Below are 18,882 nucleotides of genomic sequence, written 5' to 3'. Positions count from 1 at the left end.
TGGAAATGGGAGAATGATAGAGACAGCAGATGAATTTAACAAAATGGATCAGAGAGTTTTTAAGTCAGAGAGCAAAAGAGGAAATCTCTGACAAGGAATATCAGAGTGGGCATATGCACTAGTACCACTTTTGAAGTGAAGGGAAACAAAGCATAAAATGAATAATTATGTCAACCGAGATGAACAGTGGTTGAGGAAACTAGTATAGTCTATTCCACAAACCAACTGCCCGCTGGCTAAAGGCAAATTTCCGCACATCTATCCGACATCCGTCCTTCCTCAATTTGAATTTATGCCCTCTCAGGTGATTATTCTGAGCAAGAGGAAGAATCTCATCGGCATTGGGCATGCTCAAGCCATTCAAAGCCTTATACACCTCTATCAGATCACCTCGCTGATGTCTAGTCTCCAGACTCTGTAATTTGCAAAACTTTTTTTTTTTTTTTTGCTGGCTTGAGCCTTTCTTTGTAAGAGCAACCCTTTGTTCCATTCACTAATCTTGTTGCCGTTCTCTGTACTCATTCCAGCAGCTCTACATCCTTCTTGAAATGAGGCCTCCAGACCTGTATACAGTACTCAAGGTGTGGCCTGACCAATGCCTTATACAAGGGAATAATCACATCCCTATCCCTGCTAGAAAAATTCCTGTATATCATTGACACGACACCATGAGCTACTCTTGCAGCTCGTCTGCACTGCTCAGAGAACTTCATATCTGCCTGCACAATTACCCCCAAGTCCTTTTCATTCTCTACCACTGTCAGCATAGTACCACAGAGTTGATACGTTGATCTGGGGTTACTGTTTCCCATATTCAGTACTTTACATTTGTCAATGTTAAACTTCATTTGCCACCTCTCAGCCCATCTGCTCAACCTTTCCAGATCCTGTTGCAGCAGCATAGCATCAGTAGTGTCCTTAACAACCCTGCCAACCTTTGTATTGTCTGCAAACTTGGACATTAAGCTTGATATACCATCATCAATATCATTTATAAATACAGAAAACAACAATGGACCCAACACTGAACCCTGAGGAACTCCACTAATAACATTAGTCCACGTTGAGCAGTGTCCATTGATTACCTCTCTGTCTTCTGCCATTCAACCATCCCTTTATCCATAGCAGCAATCTGCCTCCAGTGCCACACTGCTCCAATTTGTGCAGCAGTCTTCCATGCACAACAGTATCAAAAGCCTTTCTAAGATCCAAATATATAATATCAAAGTTATTCCCTGCATCCAGTTCTTTTGTGACTACATCATAGTATCCAATCAAATTGGTCAGACAAGACCTGCCCTTAACAAAACCATGCTGTTTCTGAGCTATAACTGAATTCTTGTCTAGATGATCCTGCAGTGCTTCTTAAACCAGTGCCTCTATTAATTTTCCTGGAACCGAAGTTAAACTCACAGGTCTATAATTGCTTGTGTCAGCCTTTAATCCTCCTTTGTGAATTGGGGTTACATTTGCACATCTCCAGTCTATGGGTACTTCCCCTGAGTCCAAAGAAGCTCTCATAATTATGGCTAGGGGTTTGCTTACTTCCTTTGCTGCCTCCTTTAATATAACCGGATAGATCCCATCCACCCTGGGTGCTTTTTTTATGTTTATCCTCAACAATTTCTCCTCCACTTTCCCCTCAGTTATTAGAAAATCATCTAGCTCACTGCCAATGTTTACTTCACCTACGACATTCCCCTTCCTGAATAGCTCCTCATGTGTGAATGTAGATGCAAAATATGTGAATGTAGATGCAATTCTCATGCTTATCTTGTTAAAACTGACTTCTTTCATAGAGAGAGAGTTAAACATGCATTCTCCTGTTTAAAAACAATTGTACCCACAAATATATACATGTGAATTATATGTAAAGAGAGCGGGAGTAAATAGCAGAATAAGTTTGTTGTGTGACTATTTTAAAAAATAGTGTAAATTTTAAAATGAAGACTGGTGAGCCTTTTTCGGTTTTTCATATTTTGATCCTAGAATAATTTATTGTGTTAACTGTGTTTGACGTGATTTAAAATGTCTGACGAATATATGCGAAAACACAAATCTGGTTATGAAAAAAGAAAAGGCTTTGGGTAAAATGAAGATTCAACTCCTGATATAAGTTACACAGATCAGTTATCAGTCATTATTTGTTATGTATCAAAAGATGGTGAAGTACATGAGCGTTTCTTGATGTTTGTTCCCATTGAAAAGCACGATGCAAAATATCTTTTTGACATGGTAGCATCTGTTCTTGATAAACATGGAATAGATGTAGCAAATTGCAGATCTCAGTCATATGACAACACTACTATGAGTGGGAGGTATTCTGGGGTCCAAGCCAGATTCAAGGAAGTCAGCAAACTAACAGTCTTAATTTATTAGGGACCACATGCACAGAAAGCTGTTCGGCTGCCGTTAAGTTTTTCGGCATTTTACAGTCACTCTTTACATTCTTTGCAGCTTCACCACAAAGATGGTCTAAATCGAGTACAATGGAGAATACAATATTGGTCAAAAATCTATCAGACACAAGATAGTCATCACGTTACGATGTTGCGAGATTATTGAAAAATAAATTGTAGTAAAATTCATACAGCACTTGTTGATATCTCAGAATGTGAGGAACAAACACCAACAGTGGTTCATGAAGCAAAAGCTGTGATAAATAAACTGAATGGGTTAGAAATAGCATTAATGACTGTCAATTGGGAAGATCTAAAAAACATAAATAGAGCGAATAAAGCAATTCAAGAACCTGGTGTTATGCGTAATTGTGAAATTATATGATGCTCTCTTCTGGATTATTTAATCAATGTTCAAGACAAAGACAAATTTAATGATTTTGAAAAATTGGCAAAAGAATTTGTTCCAAATTCTGATTATAGACAATATGAAGACCAAAAGTGGAAAAGGAAGAAACCGTTTGATGAAACACCAGAGGAATTGGAACCAGCAGATCTAAGTGCAAAAGATACATTTCGAATTCAAGTTTTTTATATCATATTGTAGACGTACTAGTCACAGAAATGACAAAACGATGTGCTGCATACAGTAAATTGCGTGATACCTTCAGTTTTCTTATAGATAAATCTATGTCAAAAGAAGAAATTTGATCCAAACCACAGCATTAGTCAACACCTCATCTGACTAAGAAGTAGACTTAGTTGATGAATTCCTATTGTTTTTGGCATATGCAAGGACAAAAAGTCGGTGGTAGAATTAATAAAGGCCAAAAAAAAAGATAAACTGATTACTAGTTTCCCAAACATACACATAGCTTTAAGAATTTATCTATCCATAATTGGATCGAATGCTGAAGGAGAGCACTCATTTTCAAAACTTAAACGGATCAAGAACTGTGTATGCTCAACCATGAGCCAAGATCGCTTATCATTGTTGGCACTTCTATGTATCGAGAATGATATTACTTGTCATATGGACTTTGAGGATGTGATTAAAGATTTTGCTACAACGAGAGGCTCATATTGTAGATTTATTTTGTTTCCTTTTAATTTCAAGTATAATGTTGAAGTTTTATAGTTGCATTATTTTTAAATCTGAAAAACTTTTCCTCCCTATTTTTTTATTTTTTTTTCCCTTCCTTTGTAGGCCCTAGGCACAGTGCCTATAGTGCCTAATGGGAAATCCGCTCCTGCCTATTTATGATGCATTTCATAGATCAAGTAAAAGTGGGGGAGACATGAATTAATAAAATTTTTGGATAAGGTATACAACAGCTCATCAAATGCCTCCTAGAGAATTACCAGTAGGTTTAACTATCTAGCGGCTGGACTGTAAAAACCTTTTTAGAGTTATATCCTCAAAATGTAAGGAATATTGAACCTTGCTGTGATGCCCCTTGCCTCAAATTGATACATCACTCATGCTGCATGAGATGGGGAGTGCAGCTTTGTTCTGGAGACTAAACATTGATTTCACAACTTCAAGTCTCCAATAAGCAGTGGTAGTATTGTATCAAATGATGAGAATCCCATATCACCTAGTATTGCCTTGTGGCACATAGGGCCGTTATTCTTCTGTGTGATGGTGGGGTCTGCATCAGTTCAGTGCAAGACAATTTATCGTATGACAGTTCAGTGCATGACAGTTTGGTATAAGACAGTTAAGTGTATGTGACAATTTGGTGCATGACATTTCACTGTATGTGACAGTTTCATGAAAGACATTTAGCTATTGCAATTTGATGAGTATGATGATTTCTGCACAAGAATTTGGTGCTCGACAAAGTAAGACCAAATATCCAAACTTCAAACATGCCATGCTGTAAATGGTTAATTTACAGAATAGCATGCTGTAAATTAACCATTTACAAATGTAACAAAGGTACATTTGTATAAAATATGCTTAAAGCCCCATTGTCTTCATTGTGTTCCATTTGTCCATCCATCCACATGTAATAGCTTGACTTGTAGTAGATGGATTTTCATAAAATTTTATATTTGGTTCAAGAGCCAAATATAAAATTTTTTTTTTGAGCCATTCCAAATTCTGTTAATACCGGAGCAGTGTATGAAATCCGACACTTATTATTTCTATGTCCATTATTCCCCATGTAATAATTGCTTCCAGTGAATGTATTTTCATGAAATTTTGGGTCTCGTGGGTAGCACATCCTGCTGCCATGTCACCAGGCAAGTATTTAGAGGCTGCCCACAAAGCTCCATTCTCTGCCCCTTACTATAGAATTAGACCTTGGTAATGTCAGAGCCCAAGCCTATGTTGATGACCTGGTCGTGATGCTGGCTGCTGACAGCAGAGCCCAACTGGAATCATCTGGCAACAGGGCACTGGAAATTCTGCAAAATTGGGCTACCCACCACAACCTACAAGTCTCACCATCCAAAACCTGCTCCATACTGCTGAAGAGTAACATCCAACTGACCCAACCCCCACAAATCAAAATCCAGGGTATAAAAATAAAACTAGCAGCACAACTAAAGTACATGGGACTGTATTTTGACAGGAGCCTATCATTCCAACTCCATTTAGCCTACATCAGACAGAAGGGGCTACTCTGCCCTAATTGCAAGAGTCACCTGTAAGGACTGGGGACTCAAGAAAAGAACTCTCAGCCTCTTCTACAAGGTGGTATTCCTACCTGTCATCATATATGGCACTCCCGTCTGGTACACGAGAGCCACTATAGTAGTCAACCAAAGAAAACTTGAAACCATACACTGCTCAATCCTGCTCACCACTCTCAGGTGTGGTGCACTGTCAGTATGCACGGTCTCCAGGTCTTGATGGGAGCCCTCCTCCTGGACCTGGAAGTCGTTCGGTGCACCATGCTGTACGACCTGGCAAAAGACACATCTGTCACCTTCCCGAACTTCAACACCAATCTGGCTAGCACTCTGTGGAGAGGTGACAACTTGCTACCTGTCTTCAAAAGACCTGGCAACAACAATGGACATCCACAGATAAAGGGGCCATAACCAAAAAATTCATTCCAAACATCCTGACAACCAACCTGGTTCTCCCCAGGTCTCCTGACTGGACACGGTGCCATCAGGGAAAAACTTATCACCCTGGGCCTCACCGACAACCCGTTCTGTTCCTGTGGCCAGTTTGAATCATGGGAGCATCTGATGTACCAATGCCCATTATACGAGGACCTTCGGTGCATTCTGCTATCAAAACTTTAATTCATCCCGAGACTCCGGGAACAGTATCTCCTGGAATCAGAGGAAACCCATATTGCATTTTCCAAATTTGCCCAAAACCTCTTCAGAAGGTGTAGGACTTTCCCACCACCACAGAACGCCTAGTAAACAATAGGTACCCTTAAGAAAAAACATCTTATACTAGGCCTTCGTCATTAGGGAACAACTCCTTCTATCATGGATTCATCTTGCCCAAATCAGCAGGACAATCAACCTGACTGGTATCTCTACCTGGACAATATCTTTGTCCCATGAATGACTGAACACCATTTTGGACCTACCAGATTTAGTCCTTCCACCAATTTTCCCAGATGGCACCTGTTCTGGATTCTGTGACACATCAGGACAAGACCTAACTATGACCTTTCAGCTCTGCTGCCAATACCACCTATTCACTTTAACTCCCTATCCCTTGGCAGGGGGGAGAGGAGATGGTTCCCTACCTCCTCTCCACCCAATGAGAGACAAAATTAAGCTTTGAGTCTATTGTAATCACAAGTAATTTAGTTTCAGAGACAAGTGGAATCCTGATATTATTAATCTTCACTAAAGGGGGGGGGGGGTAAATGTGATCCAAAGATCATCATTCGTCTAAAACTAATGATCCAAAGATCATTAGTTTTAGACAAACTTATTGTCAATTTATTATCCACTGTCCATTGAACTAAATTTTGTAAAACATCATTAGCATTACTTTCGATAGCAGATCTAGATGAACCATGAATTAAGATAGTAAGATCGTTGGCATGAACGATGATATTAGTACTACTGAAACAATGGGACATCTAATCCTATAATACCGTATTCCATATAAGCAGCCCCTGGGGACACCCTCGTGAAACTTCTCTAGACACTTCCTGAAATTTAGATTTCACTAAAATGTGACGATTACTGAAATAGCTTTTGAACAGGTGGTATAGTTGCTGAGAGCATCCAGCTGATCATAACCGTTCGAGAGCACTCTGCCACCATAGAGAGTCAAAAATGCCCTAGAAATTAACAAAGGTAGCTAACATGTACTTTAATGTTGAACTCTCAACGCTGCGAACAAATTCAGCAAGTGCATCTTCACAGGACTTTCCTACAGAGGACACCATATTTTTCGACTGAAGAAGATCAGTAACACACAAAGTCATTAGATGCTCTAGCAACTTCCCAAGATTTGGCAAGAGTGCAATAGGCCTATAAGATCTAGGATTTAATGCTGGTTTATGTGGTTTTTTAATCAATTTTAAAAGTGCAATTTTCCACATATCAGGAAAGAGACCTTCTTGGAGACATTTGTTAAAAAGCAAAAAGCAGCACTTGTGGATGCAATTTGAAAAATTGCAAAATAAATGTATTTTCAACCAGGACTATCCCTGGACATTTCTTAATATTAATCTTTTTAGCAACAGAGGTTAATTCACCAATGGTAAATTCATCTATCTGAATATTGGTGGTATAAAGCGAATTTGCAACTCGAATATTTGAATGTACAATAGAATCAGTAGTTAGATCATCCACCGGGAATAGTCTGTCAAGAATAACATTAACTGTATTCATCCAATCAGTAGTCTCCAGAAAATCTTCTTTCACAGTCCCATATACATCTAAAGAGTGAATCTTATTATGAGCTCTCTTATAAATAAGATCCCAAGGATTATCATTACCAGCACTGTGAACAAACTCCTTCCATGTTTCCCACTTGCGTGAGGCAATAGCCTTTACATAATATTGTTTGAGTGAAATATATTGAGAGTAAAAATAAGCTACTTCATCAGAATGCCAATCCCTATGTTGACGCTGATATTTTCAACAGGCTTGATGTACCTTTTTCCTTAAAAAAGACAATTCTGAGGTCCACCAGGAACAGGTCTTTAAACTAATCTTTTTCTTGCTGGCGAATTTGTATGAGATCTTAAGTAATGACTGACATAATAAGGCAGCAATTCCAGCAGCCATAAAAGAGTGAAGAGATGAAATGCCTTGTTCAGGGAAATCTGAAGAAATAGAGGAGTCAAATAATTCCTAGATTATGTGATTTGTGGAAAAGCTGGCTGTAGTAAAAATTGATCTCCAGGTTTAGAAAAATCAGTAACAACAAAAAATAGAACCCAATGATCACTTGTTGTCCAATCAATAATCACCACCCAATCACGAACAACTGCTTTAAAATGAAAATTATTACTGTCACATCGGCTCCTCCGTAGCCAGGTGGGAAGGAGCAGCAGTGCGTAGCACACGCTTCTTGATTAAACCGGGGTTCGAGCCCGTCACCACCAAATACAGAGGATGCGGAAAGGTCAGGGAATGACCACCACATATCCCGGAGCAATATGGCCTTAGTTGCTAATGCTCCTTAAAAAAAAAACCAACAAACAACAACATTACTGTCACATCAATATTTGATTCTCCAACAGAGCTGGAAAAGATTGTTACTACTTGCGGTAGGTTTATTACATTTAAGCTGTTATTAATAATAAATTCCTCCAACATGTGACCACGATGATCACTTCCATTACTGAACTGGAGTGGAAATTTAGCATTTATGTCAGAAGTTAAGACATTCTGTGGACCCAAGAAATTTAAAGCTGTTTCTAGATAATTACAGGATAAATTAAAATCTTCTGAGGGAGGACAATATAGAGAAATTAAATAAAAATTCAAATTAAAATATGTGACCAAAATACAAGTAGCTGTTTTATTGCATAAACCATTGATTATAGTGATATCAAGCTGATTATTTAACACCACAATACATGTTTTAAGTTCCTCAGAGATGGGTTGAATTATACGGGCAGTAAGTGGAAATCCCATTACCTTTGGAGTATATCCAGGTTGCACTTTAACCAGTGGTAACCTGTGAATATTTTAACAATGGGCTCGCACTTTTGCTGACTTTTTGATGTGAAACATTCTTTGGGGAGGGGATACCTGCCTAGTAAATGTGATCGGTCACAGAAGTGATGTTATCTGCGGCGTCTGCTGGAGCCTCTTCCCACGCTAACACCACTAGTCATGTGGAGCACTCACTACTATGATTAGAGCACGTGACACATTTTTCGCGACCAGTACGACATCTGGAGTTCTAACTTTTTAAAATTTTTAATAGCATTATGTCACATCATACTTCCTGCAGTTACTACTGCAGTAAGTATGATTGCAAGTATTTGTCATATGACTGCAACAATACAAAGATTTGTCAACAATTTCTTTTTTTCGTCTCGCATACGCAGCTGTTCGGGGCATGTAACATTCCAATGTTAGGTGCCCAGAACAGCTGCGTATGTCATTTCAACTAAGGTCGGCTGTCTCAATTACCTTTGGAGTATATCCAGGATGATATCTCAATTACCTTTGGAGTATATCAAAATGGGAAGCATTCAAAGAACTTATCTTGGAAGCTACTAGGCTTTACATACCAACTAAGAAATATTGTTCAAGGTTTAGGCCAAAATGGATGTCAGATGAACTAATGAGGCATATGGCAGAGAAGAAAAATGCATGGGATACTTACAAATTAACACATGACACAGAAGCCTATGATAGATACAAGTTGATATGCAACCAAGTTACAAAGGAGGTTAGGCAGGCGAAGGCAGATTACGAGAAATCCTTGGCAAGGGATGCAAAGAGTTCTTTACTTATGTAAACTCTAGAAGGAAGGGGATGAATCAGATTGGTCCACTTGATATTGATGGGTCAACTGTTGATGATCCTGCTCAGGTAGCTAACAAACTAAATGAATATTTTGCATCGACATTCACACATGAGGAGTTATTCAGCGAGGGGAATGCCAGAGGTGTATTCAACTCGAGCAGTAAGCTACAGAATCTTGAAATAACTGGGAGTAAAGTGGAGGAGAAACTGTTGAAAATAAACACAAGAAAGGAACCCGGGGTGGATGGGATCTATCCAGTTATATTAAAGGAGGCAGCAAAGGAAGTAAGCAAACCCTTAGCCATAATTATGAGAGCTTCCTTGGACTCAGGGAAGGTACCCATAGACTGGAAATGTGCAAATGTGACCCCAATTCACAAAGGAGGATCAAAGGCTGACACAATTAATTATAGACCTGTGAGCTTAACTTCTGTTCCAGGAAAATTAATGGAGGCGCTGGTTAAAGAAGCACTGCAGGATCATTTAGACAAGACTTCAGTTATAGCTCGGACACAGCATGGTTTTGTTAAGGGGAAGTGTTGCCTGATCAATTTGATTGGATACTATGATGCAGTCACAAAAGAACTGGATGCAGGGAATAGCTTTGATATTATATACTTGGATCTTAGAAAGGCTTTTGATACTGTTGCACATGGAAGACTGCTACACAAATTGGAGCAGTGACATTGGAGGCAAATTGCTGCTATGGATAAAGGGGTGGTTGAGGGGGAGAAGACAGAGAGTGGTAATCAATGGACACTGCTCATCGTGGACTAATGTTATTAGTGGAGTCCCTCAGGGCTCAGTGTTGGGTCCATTATTGTTTTCTGTATTTATAAATGATATTGATGATGGTATATCAAGCTTAATGTCCAAGTTTGCAGACGATACAAAGGTTGGCAGGGTTGTCAAGGACACTACTGACACTATGCTGCTGCAACAGGATCTGGAAAGGTTGAGCAGATGGGCTGAGAGGTGGCAAATGAAGTTTAACATTGACAAATGTAAAGTACTACACATGGGAAACAGCAACCCCAGAGCAACGTATCAACTCTGTGGTACTACACTGACAGTGGTAGAGAATGAAAGGGACTTGGGGGTGGTTGTGCAGGCAGATATGAAGTTCTCTGAGCAGTGCAGACGGGCTGCAAGAGTAGCTCATGGAGTATTGTCAATGATATACAGGAATTTTTCCAGCAGGGATAAGGAAGTGATTATCCCTTGTATAAGGCAATGGTCAAGCCCCACCTAGAGTACTGTATACAGGTCTGGAGGCCTCATTTCAAGAAGGATGTAGAGCTGCTGGAACGAGTACAGAGAAGGGCAACAAGATTAGTGAATGGAACAAAGGGGTGCTCTTACGAAGAAAGGCTTAAGTTTTGCAAATTACAGTGTCTGGAGACTAGGCACCAGCAAGGTGATCTGATAGAGGTGTATAAAGCCTTGAATGGTTTGAGCATGCTCAATGCTGATGGGATTCTTCCTCTAGCTCAGAATAATCACCTGAGAGGGCATAAATTCAAATTGAGGAAAGACAGATGTAGGATAGATTTGCGGAAATTTGCCTTTAGCCAGCGGGTGGTTGGTTGGTGGAACAGACTTCCATCCCTTGTAGTGGAGGTTGATAGCCTAAATAAGTTTAAGGCTCAGCTGGACAGGTATTTTGAACGAACAGAGGGGTGAAGTGGAAGTGGTTTTTTTTTTTTTTTTTTTTTGGCTGATGCTGCATAAGCTTGCTTTCTTGCATCAAATGCCTCTACTAATGCTAATGCTAATTGACGCTGTTTTCAGAGACATTGAGATAAGTTGCAGTAACAAGTATACGGCTCTTACTTTAGTTATCATAAATCCATTATGTATTGTCTTCCGGAAATTTACAATACGAAAGCTCTTTTATTTCGTAATCAATATATACAAATCAAAATATCTAAAAGAAACATGCTCAGAAGACGTGCAACTTTTTAATTATTTTTTTTTTTACAAATAGGGAAATATAATGGATACATTTTTCATGATTAAATTTTAATATTGCGAATAAAAAAATAACACGAAATATTTCCCATATCACACATAACAAAAACTATCACAAAACATTCCACAATATAAAAAATATTACATAAAAACAAACTATTCTAAAAACGGTACACAAAAATCTCAGATTACATGAAAAGAAATTATTACACAAATATTCAAGAAAAATTTATTCTAAAAATTGCCATATACAATTTACTTCTTTATTAATATTTGTTGTCGAGCTTTGCTCAATAGCTGAGCGATGATTACAGAGGAATGATTTGACATAACGATCCGGATCAAATTGAAGTAATGGTTTTCCATTTAGATGTATGGTCATCATAATCTGCAACATGTTTAATTGTCAACATTATTCATTCATTCATCCACACAATATTATTCATTGCGCTGAAAGCTCGCTCATTTTCAGCACTGCTAATTGCATGGTTTGAAAGATATTTTTGGCTTTCTTAATTGAAAAGGGAATTTCACTCGATTTTCACTTAAAAATCATTAATTTTTATTTCATATTTTATCAGAAAACAAATTTCTTATTCAGTTTTCACCGTCTTGTTCAGTTTTCACCAATGAGACAAAAGTTCTTTCATATTCCATGATTTCCAGTAGCATATGTTTAAAAATTTTTAAATTTCTTTTAATTTAAAATCGTTCTGTTGCATTAATAACTTATCCTTTAAGGATAAAACAATGCATTTAATAACCTGCCACGAGGTAATTTTTTAAATGTGTTCTTATTTTCGATTCCTTCAAATTCTTTCCACTTCAACATGCTCTCAATTTTAGCTTCGTAATTTCCTTCAGAATTTTTCAAATTATCAATAGCATTGATAGTTTGAATAATTAATTTAACTGCTTTTACCATAGTGAATCTGTAAAGCTTCTGAAAGGTAAGAGAGCTCCTGAGAGGATTTCGATCATTAGTGCGAAATGGTTAAGAAATTCCAGATTTAAAAGTCTATTTAATAATCCAGAATATTTAACTTCTTATTCAAAATGTTTGCACGATAGTTCCCTTAACCCGCAATTGCCATCCGCAAGCTACAAACTGCTCATCGTAGCCGATCTTTATGGTTTCCACATCAAGTTCTTTAGCAATCAACCTTAATTCGTGCTGGTTGTTTGGAGATTGGTGATATAATGCGTGCAGTTTTTTTTTTTTTTTTTTTTTTAATTATTGCCTGCATGCCATTGTATTTTAGAACATTTTCTACAGTGAAAGCCTCGACAAAATTTCAAAATCTGTCAACATTTCATCTTCGTAAAGTTTATATAATATCTTAGTTGCTTCAAAACCCCCACTCCCCGATACGTTGCTACTATCACTAGTTCTTTGAATATTGTGCAAAATGTTGGAATCACACTGATATTCAGCTATTATGGCCATGTAAACATAGACAGGAGAAGTTTGCTGGAAGGTGTGGATCACTCACTTCTCTGAAAAACATATGGCGTCTTGTGGAGTAAAGTGGAACCACAACACAGGTTGACCAGAGGCATATTATTATTATTATGCCATATGGTGCAAGGAAGCCTGAGGCTTATGCTGCACCAGCCAAAAAAAAATTTCTGAACTACCGAGAGAGAGAGAGAGAGAGAGAGAGAGAGAGAGAGAGAGAGAGAGAGAGAGAGAGAGAGAGAGAGATAAAAGGGAATCACCAAAGAAGAGAAGAATGATGATACCCATCTCAGGACACTAGGTGCGCCAAGCCCATACTCACTAGATGTTGAGCCCCTGGAGTTAATTTTATCTGTGTCGGGAATCTTCTTAATTCTATGACATATTGACTGCAGTAAGTATGATTGCAAGTATGACTAGTGCGACTTCTCGGTATATGACTGCATAGGTTTTAGGGACACCACTAACATGAAATGGTAATCCCTTTCACCCTTAATTCGCGCTTTCTAATTGCCTAAACGCCAGGTATGGGAACAATACAGACAAAGTTGTCTTTCGTAATCCGTTGTTATATGGAAATTTTCTTCGTTCAGTGGAAACTATTTTAAATTTAATTACCAGGAGGAATTTAAAAAAATTCCTATAAAGAAGTTGGTTAAAATCAAAAATGAAGCAATTTTAAAATACATAACTGATCGATTATGCCATTAAAATGCTGGGGATGGGGTCCTGCTCAACCCACCGTAGTTTCGGTTCTGTATACTCAATAATTGCTTTCAGGATTTCATTTGTAAAATAAATGATTGTCTCAACAATGGGTTCACAAATTTCCAAAAAAAATAACAGTGGGCTCTCACGAGCCCATGTGACCCCACTATAGCTCACCACTGACTTTAACAGTATAAGGCTCTCGAATTGCAATAATATCAATAGCATTTTGCTCAGCAGACACGCTAATTTCGTCCGATACTGCTCTAGAATGCTGACCATTAATTTGCATAATCCTAATACCAGCAAGCAAAGATGCAGGAGAATCAGCAAGAAAATCATTAGCTCCAATAAAAGCTCCATCTCCTGGAATAAAACTTGTATTGATATTATTATAACTTAGGCCGCCGTAGCCTTGTGGTCAGGTGCGCAGGTGCATAAGTAGACATGCCTTGAGTGACTGGGGTTCAAGCCCGTGACTACTGAATACGGTGCTGTTTCTTGTATTCTATCTACCTTGTGAACTCCTCTGACCGTTTGGTCGTCCTGGAGTATAAACAGAAAATTTATTATTCATTGGTGGTCCTTAATTGTGCCGTCTGTAATGCCCGTAAGTACTCGGGACATGTACTGTCCCTTACCCAGTGTTGATATTCCTTCCTACGTCTCTTACAGTTGATACAATTACATGGCTCTTCCTTAAATGGACACTCATTAAATACGTGTCCACTTCAAGCCCAATGTCCACAAGATGGGGACTCGTGCGAACAATATTGGGTAGTATGTCCATACTCAAGACACAGATAACATTTAGTGACTATCGTATAAGGACAGTGCTTATGAGACCTCCAAGTCAAAAACAACCTGTCCAGTGAGGACACATTTATAAATTTTAGGTGAGAAGCTAACAACCCAATGAACTAGCGATGACGACCTGGCCTGAGTAGTAAAACAAAAAACTGTTTGTTGCTTCACTTCTTCCAATGTGAAACCATAGTCTACCAAGTTCTTGTTATAAAGATTATCCACAATATCGTCCTTTGAAAGATCCCATGGGACATCATAAATTATGACTGATGGATTACCTTTACAAGGAATGCCAGTGATCACTCCAGCTTTGGAAAACGCTGCTGTAGAAGTTAAGCAGTCCAAATCTGATTTCATAGCTGTTTCCACAACCACTCCTCGATTATGAACAAGTTGCAAGGATTTCACTTTTACATTCTTCAAATCATTTTTAAGAGTTGTAGCCGACCGGGCTAGCCGAGTGGGTAAAGTACCTGCCTGGCAACCCAAAGGTCGCGGGTTCGATTCCCGCCTCGGGCTTGGATCAAAGTACTGCAAAAACCTTGGGAGGTGCAATATGGCCACAGAAGCCGATGCGCCAACAACTACCAAATCAAAAAAAAAAAAAAAAAATTAAGAGTTGTAGTAACTACATTTTTCACATCAGAACTTGTTTTCAAGTCACTAGTATCTGAAGCTCTAATTATTCGAACATTATTAGATGATTTAATAACATCATTAGAAGAAACACCCTTCTCAATAATACCCCTCACAGTATCAGCATAGGTCTGCACAGGCTCTGTATGTAATCTATCCGTCTGTATCTACATCTGTATCTACATCTGACTTTGGTATGTTCTTCCCTTCATCCTGTTCAATGTGTTTACCAGAAACCACAGATAGAGTTTGTAACACTGTTTGTAGCAGTTGTGCTCTTTTATCAATTTCCTCATTAATGTCTTTTAATCTCTAATTTTCTATCAATAGTGCAGTTGTTACAGTCTCCAAATTACACCATTTGTCCATAATGATATCCCCATTTTTTTAGTCACCTTATTAGCCTTTCCGAAAAGAAAACATATCTTTTCGCATTTTAGAAATGACCGCATATACAGAGGATGCATCTTGAATATTATTATACTCGTCAGTTATTGTACTTGCATAATTTTCACATTCATCAGTCATTGTACTTGAATCAGTAGTCAAAATAGGGGTGGGAATAGACCCAATCCCCTCCCCTTCAATTAACTCACCACCTATGCTCTGCTCTCATACTAACTGAGCCGCAGGTCTTAACTGCTCGTGACCAATAATTTTAGAATAAACAAACTCACCTAACCTTTGTATATCACCATGAGATTGAGGAATTTTAGGTGGAGTAGGGTGAAGTATCCTCTCCCTCCCCGCTGGATCTATCCACAGATCATTCATTGTTAGGATTTCTATCTTCCATAATTCTTTGATATCAAAAACTCACAAATAGATTAATATTAGTAGTATTAAATAAGCAACTTCCAAATGTATTAGTAAAAAGAACTACAGTTTTTCAATAATCCAACTTCTAAATCCTGTGTTCTTGAACTGTTCCTTTTAGGTTCAAAGCAACAATATTATTTGTACTTACAGTAACTTTCTTGATCTATCAGCAAATAAAAGAAAAAAGAAACCTGATTTATGTTTCCCGCCAAAACTACAGATCCGCCGACAACGATCGTTACCACATTGCAGCCATATTGGCTCTGCCGATGTGGTAAACCACACTCACTTAACCAAATAGCTATATCACAAAAGCTAAGTAATATTTCACCTTTAAACTATTAATAACACCCAAAGAAACTCTTCCACAGTTAAATCACTCAAAATTACAACCCGTTTAATCACAATTAACCGAAGATATGATCAATGTATACTATGTGGAGATGGGGAAATCCCTGGTGCCATTCGACCCTAAACATACTACTAGAAGACATCGTGCAGACCTGCCGACAACATGCTATTTGGGATTCTGTGCTGGGTGCCCTAACCCATCCCTCTTTCTTTCCCCTTCCCCTTGGCAGGGTGGAGGAGAAGTGTTTCTGTCTCCTCCCCTTCCCTGCCACCACCTCTCTTCTCCTGGTGGGACTTGTACCCACTGACTACCACGGGGCTGCCTTCTCTATCAACCCCATATCTCTATCTGCCCCCCCAAGCCTTCAGTCTCCCTCCTCCACTCTAGCTTAACTTACTGAGTATGCAATTATGCCGATAAAGTAAACTAAACTTAACTAGCATAACAATTTAACACTTCTCACGTTAACCTATACTCCAATTCAGCATATCAGAGTGGACCCCAATGGTTTTTTTTTTTTTAGGTGGTTGCCACTGAAATCTGTGGAATTAGGTGGCAGGACCTGCCAGAGTACTTAAATAATCTATTGAATGCCTGACCTGCCTCCTTGGGGCAATGGTTTGACCCGGCAAAACTACAGATGGTCAGAGATACAACACTCTCTGGCCTCCACAGAGTTCTGTGTTACGTAAACAGAGTACACAACATTGGAGATGGGGGAAACCCCCCCTCCCGGTACAGTCAGACAGCAAACACACTTTACACTTACCATTGCACAGTCCTGGAATATCAGCGTGGATTGGTTGAGTATGTGCCTTAAAAAAAAAAGGCTTAATTTTTCATTGTAGTTTTGTATATTTAAAATATTTATTTGCAACTGAAGTACTTAATTTTTTTTTCTCTCATAGAAAGACTGCACATGCCACAAGGTGAACAGGAACTGGCCACAAAAATGCTGAAGATTCAATCAAAAAGGTTTTACTTGGATGTAAAACAAAATAGACAAGGAAGGTTCATCAAGGTTGCAGAGGTAACATTTTCTTCCCCCTCATATGAATATAGCATTGGTTTTCAAACTTGGAGGCACACCTCCTACGGACATGAAAAAATTTCATACTGTATAGTTTCATACCCCCCCCCCCCCCCCGAACATGTAATGATACCAGCTTGGTAGGTTAGGAGGCCAAAGAATGATGTAGAAGGCATGGAACTTTTTGAAACTTTCTAGCATGCTTGTGAAAGTGTTCAGGACTGTTTGATTATGGTAGATAGCTAGAGATCCTATACTTCTGAAGATTTTATTACTTACCAAATTAACTCAAACCATTAAATTTATTTCTTTACAAATCAGGAAAATTAATTTTAGATGTTTATTAATTTGTTGTGGATGCAATTAAGAAAAGGAAATATGGTGAAGACTATATTAAGAGTCACTTTCATATTTTGGAGAAAAACAAGATCATTTTCAGTGCATAGCTTACCACACAGTTCTCACCAGTAATGCCTTGAGACCTAATCATCATGAGTTTGTTTGAAAAACTCCAGTGTTTTGAAAGACAATCCAAAACAATTTTTCTGGTACAGCATTCCAAAATTCGAAATGTATGAAGCAGAATGCTACTCGAGCTTTCTTTCAGGCATGTTATGAACTGCCATTGCCCATCACTAAAGCCAAGAATATGCACACAATAGGAGAAAAAGTCTTCTGAAAGCCTTAATGAAACCACATCTGCAGTTGATATCCTCTCTGGTGTTGAAAGCAAGAAGAAATTTTTGAAAATTTAACTTTCTAACAAGTTCATGAAACATCTTATCCATGCCTTGGAGAAAGAAAAAACTTAAAGTTGCAGAGGCAGTGCTTTCCTTTTATAGCAGCTCAGTATGACAGTACCACATATGTAACATAATGCACATTCAAATAATAATAATAATTATTATTATTATCCATATGGAGGCTTATGCTGCACCAGCCAAAAAAAAATTCCCGAGTTACCCTGAGAGAGGGGGGGGGGGAGTCAGAAGCAGAAAGGAATCACCAAGAAAGAGAAGAATGATGATATCCAGCTCAGGACCCTGGGTTTGCCAAGCCCATACTCACCAGACGTGAGCCCCTGGGGTTTAACAATGTAACCATAAAAGGAGGATTGGTTTTTTCCAAAAGAAATGACTCAAAGGTTCTTCATGAAAACAAGTTCTAACATTTTGAAGAAAATGGACTTTCATGGAATTGTGGGGAACAGGTTGGTGTATGCACAGATGGTCCTCCAGTGAAGCTTCTTTCTTGCTCTGGATATGTGACATGAAAGGAAAAAAAATCTAGCTGTAACCATGATTCACTGTTTCATACATTGAAGAGGGAGGGTTTTAGCATTTGCTGCTAAAACCTTCCCAATGTGATACATTGAATTTGGCCACACAAGACCACGTATTGTTTGCAAAGTTACTCATTTTGTCAAGAACAATACTTTAAATATTAGTATTAGTAACGGCCGCATGGTGCAAGAAAGCCTATGGCTTATGCTGCACCAGTCACAAAAAAAAATCCGAACAAAACAATGATAAAAACAAAAAATTAATAAATAAATAAATAAATAAAATAAATAACTAAATAATAATAATTAATAAATAAAAAAATAAAATAAAAAATAAATAAAAAGGAAATTAAACCTATCATCCTATGCACTTCCCTTACCCGAAAGTACTATCCAGATGACCTTTGAATTTCCCCAAACTGTCGGCCTCTATCACCCATGAAGGCAACTTATTCCAGTAATTTATAACTCGCCTATATCAGGCCTTTTGCAGCT

The 18,882-nt window shown here is 38.3% G+C and overlaps 1 protein-coding gene across 1 annotated transcript in view; it reads left to right on the top strand.

Moving 5' to 3' along the window:
- Nucleotides 1-18,882, top strand: part of LOC150078492 (transcriptional regulator protein Pur-beta-like) — a 247,945-nt gene that overhangs the window by 72,740 nt on the left and 156,323 nt on the right. The window contains exon 4 of the mRNA XM_090384653.1: nt 16,984-17,105. Within this exon, the coding sequence (XP_090240779.1) occupies nt 16,984-17,105 (122 nt within the window). The remainder of the gene's footprint in view (nt 1-16,983; nt 17,106-18,882) is intronic.

Source organism: Mastigoproctus giganteus, chromosome 11 (genome assembly GCF_048544385.1).
Source record: "Mastigoproctus giganteus isolate SK-2022 chromosome 11, ASM4854438v1, whole genome shotgun sequence".
Lineage (NCBI taxonomy): Eukaryota > Metazoa > Arthropoda > Arachnida > Uropygi > Thelyphonidae > Mastigoproctus > Mastigoproctus giganteus.
The sequence above is the reverse complement of the archived record's forward strand: the minus strand, read 5'-3'. Positions and strand labels throughout refer to the sequence as shown.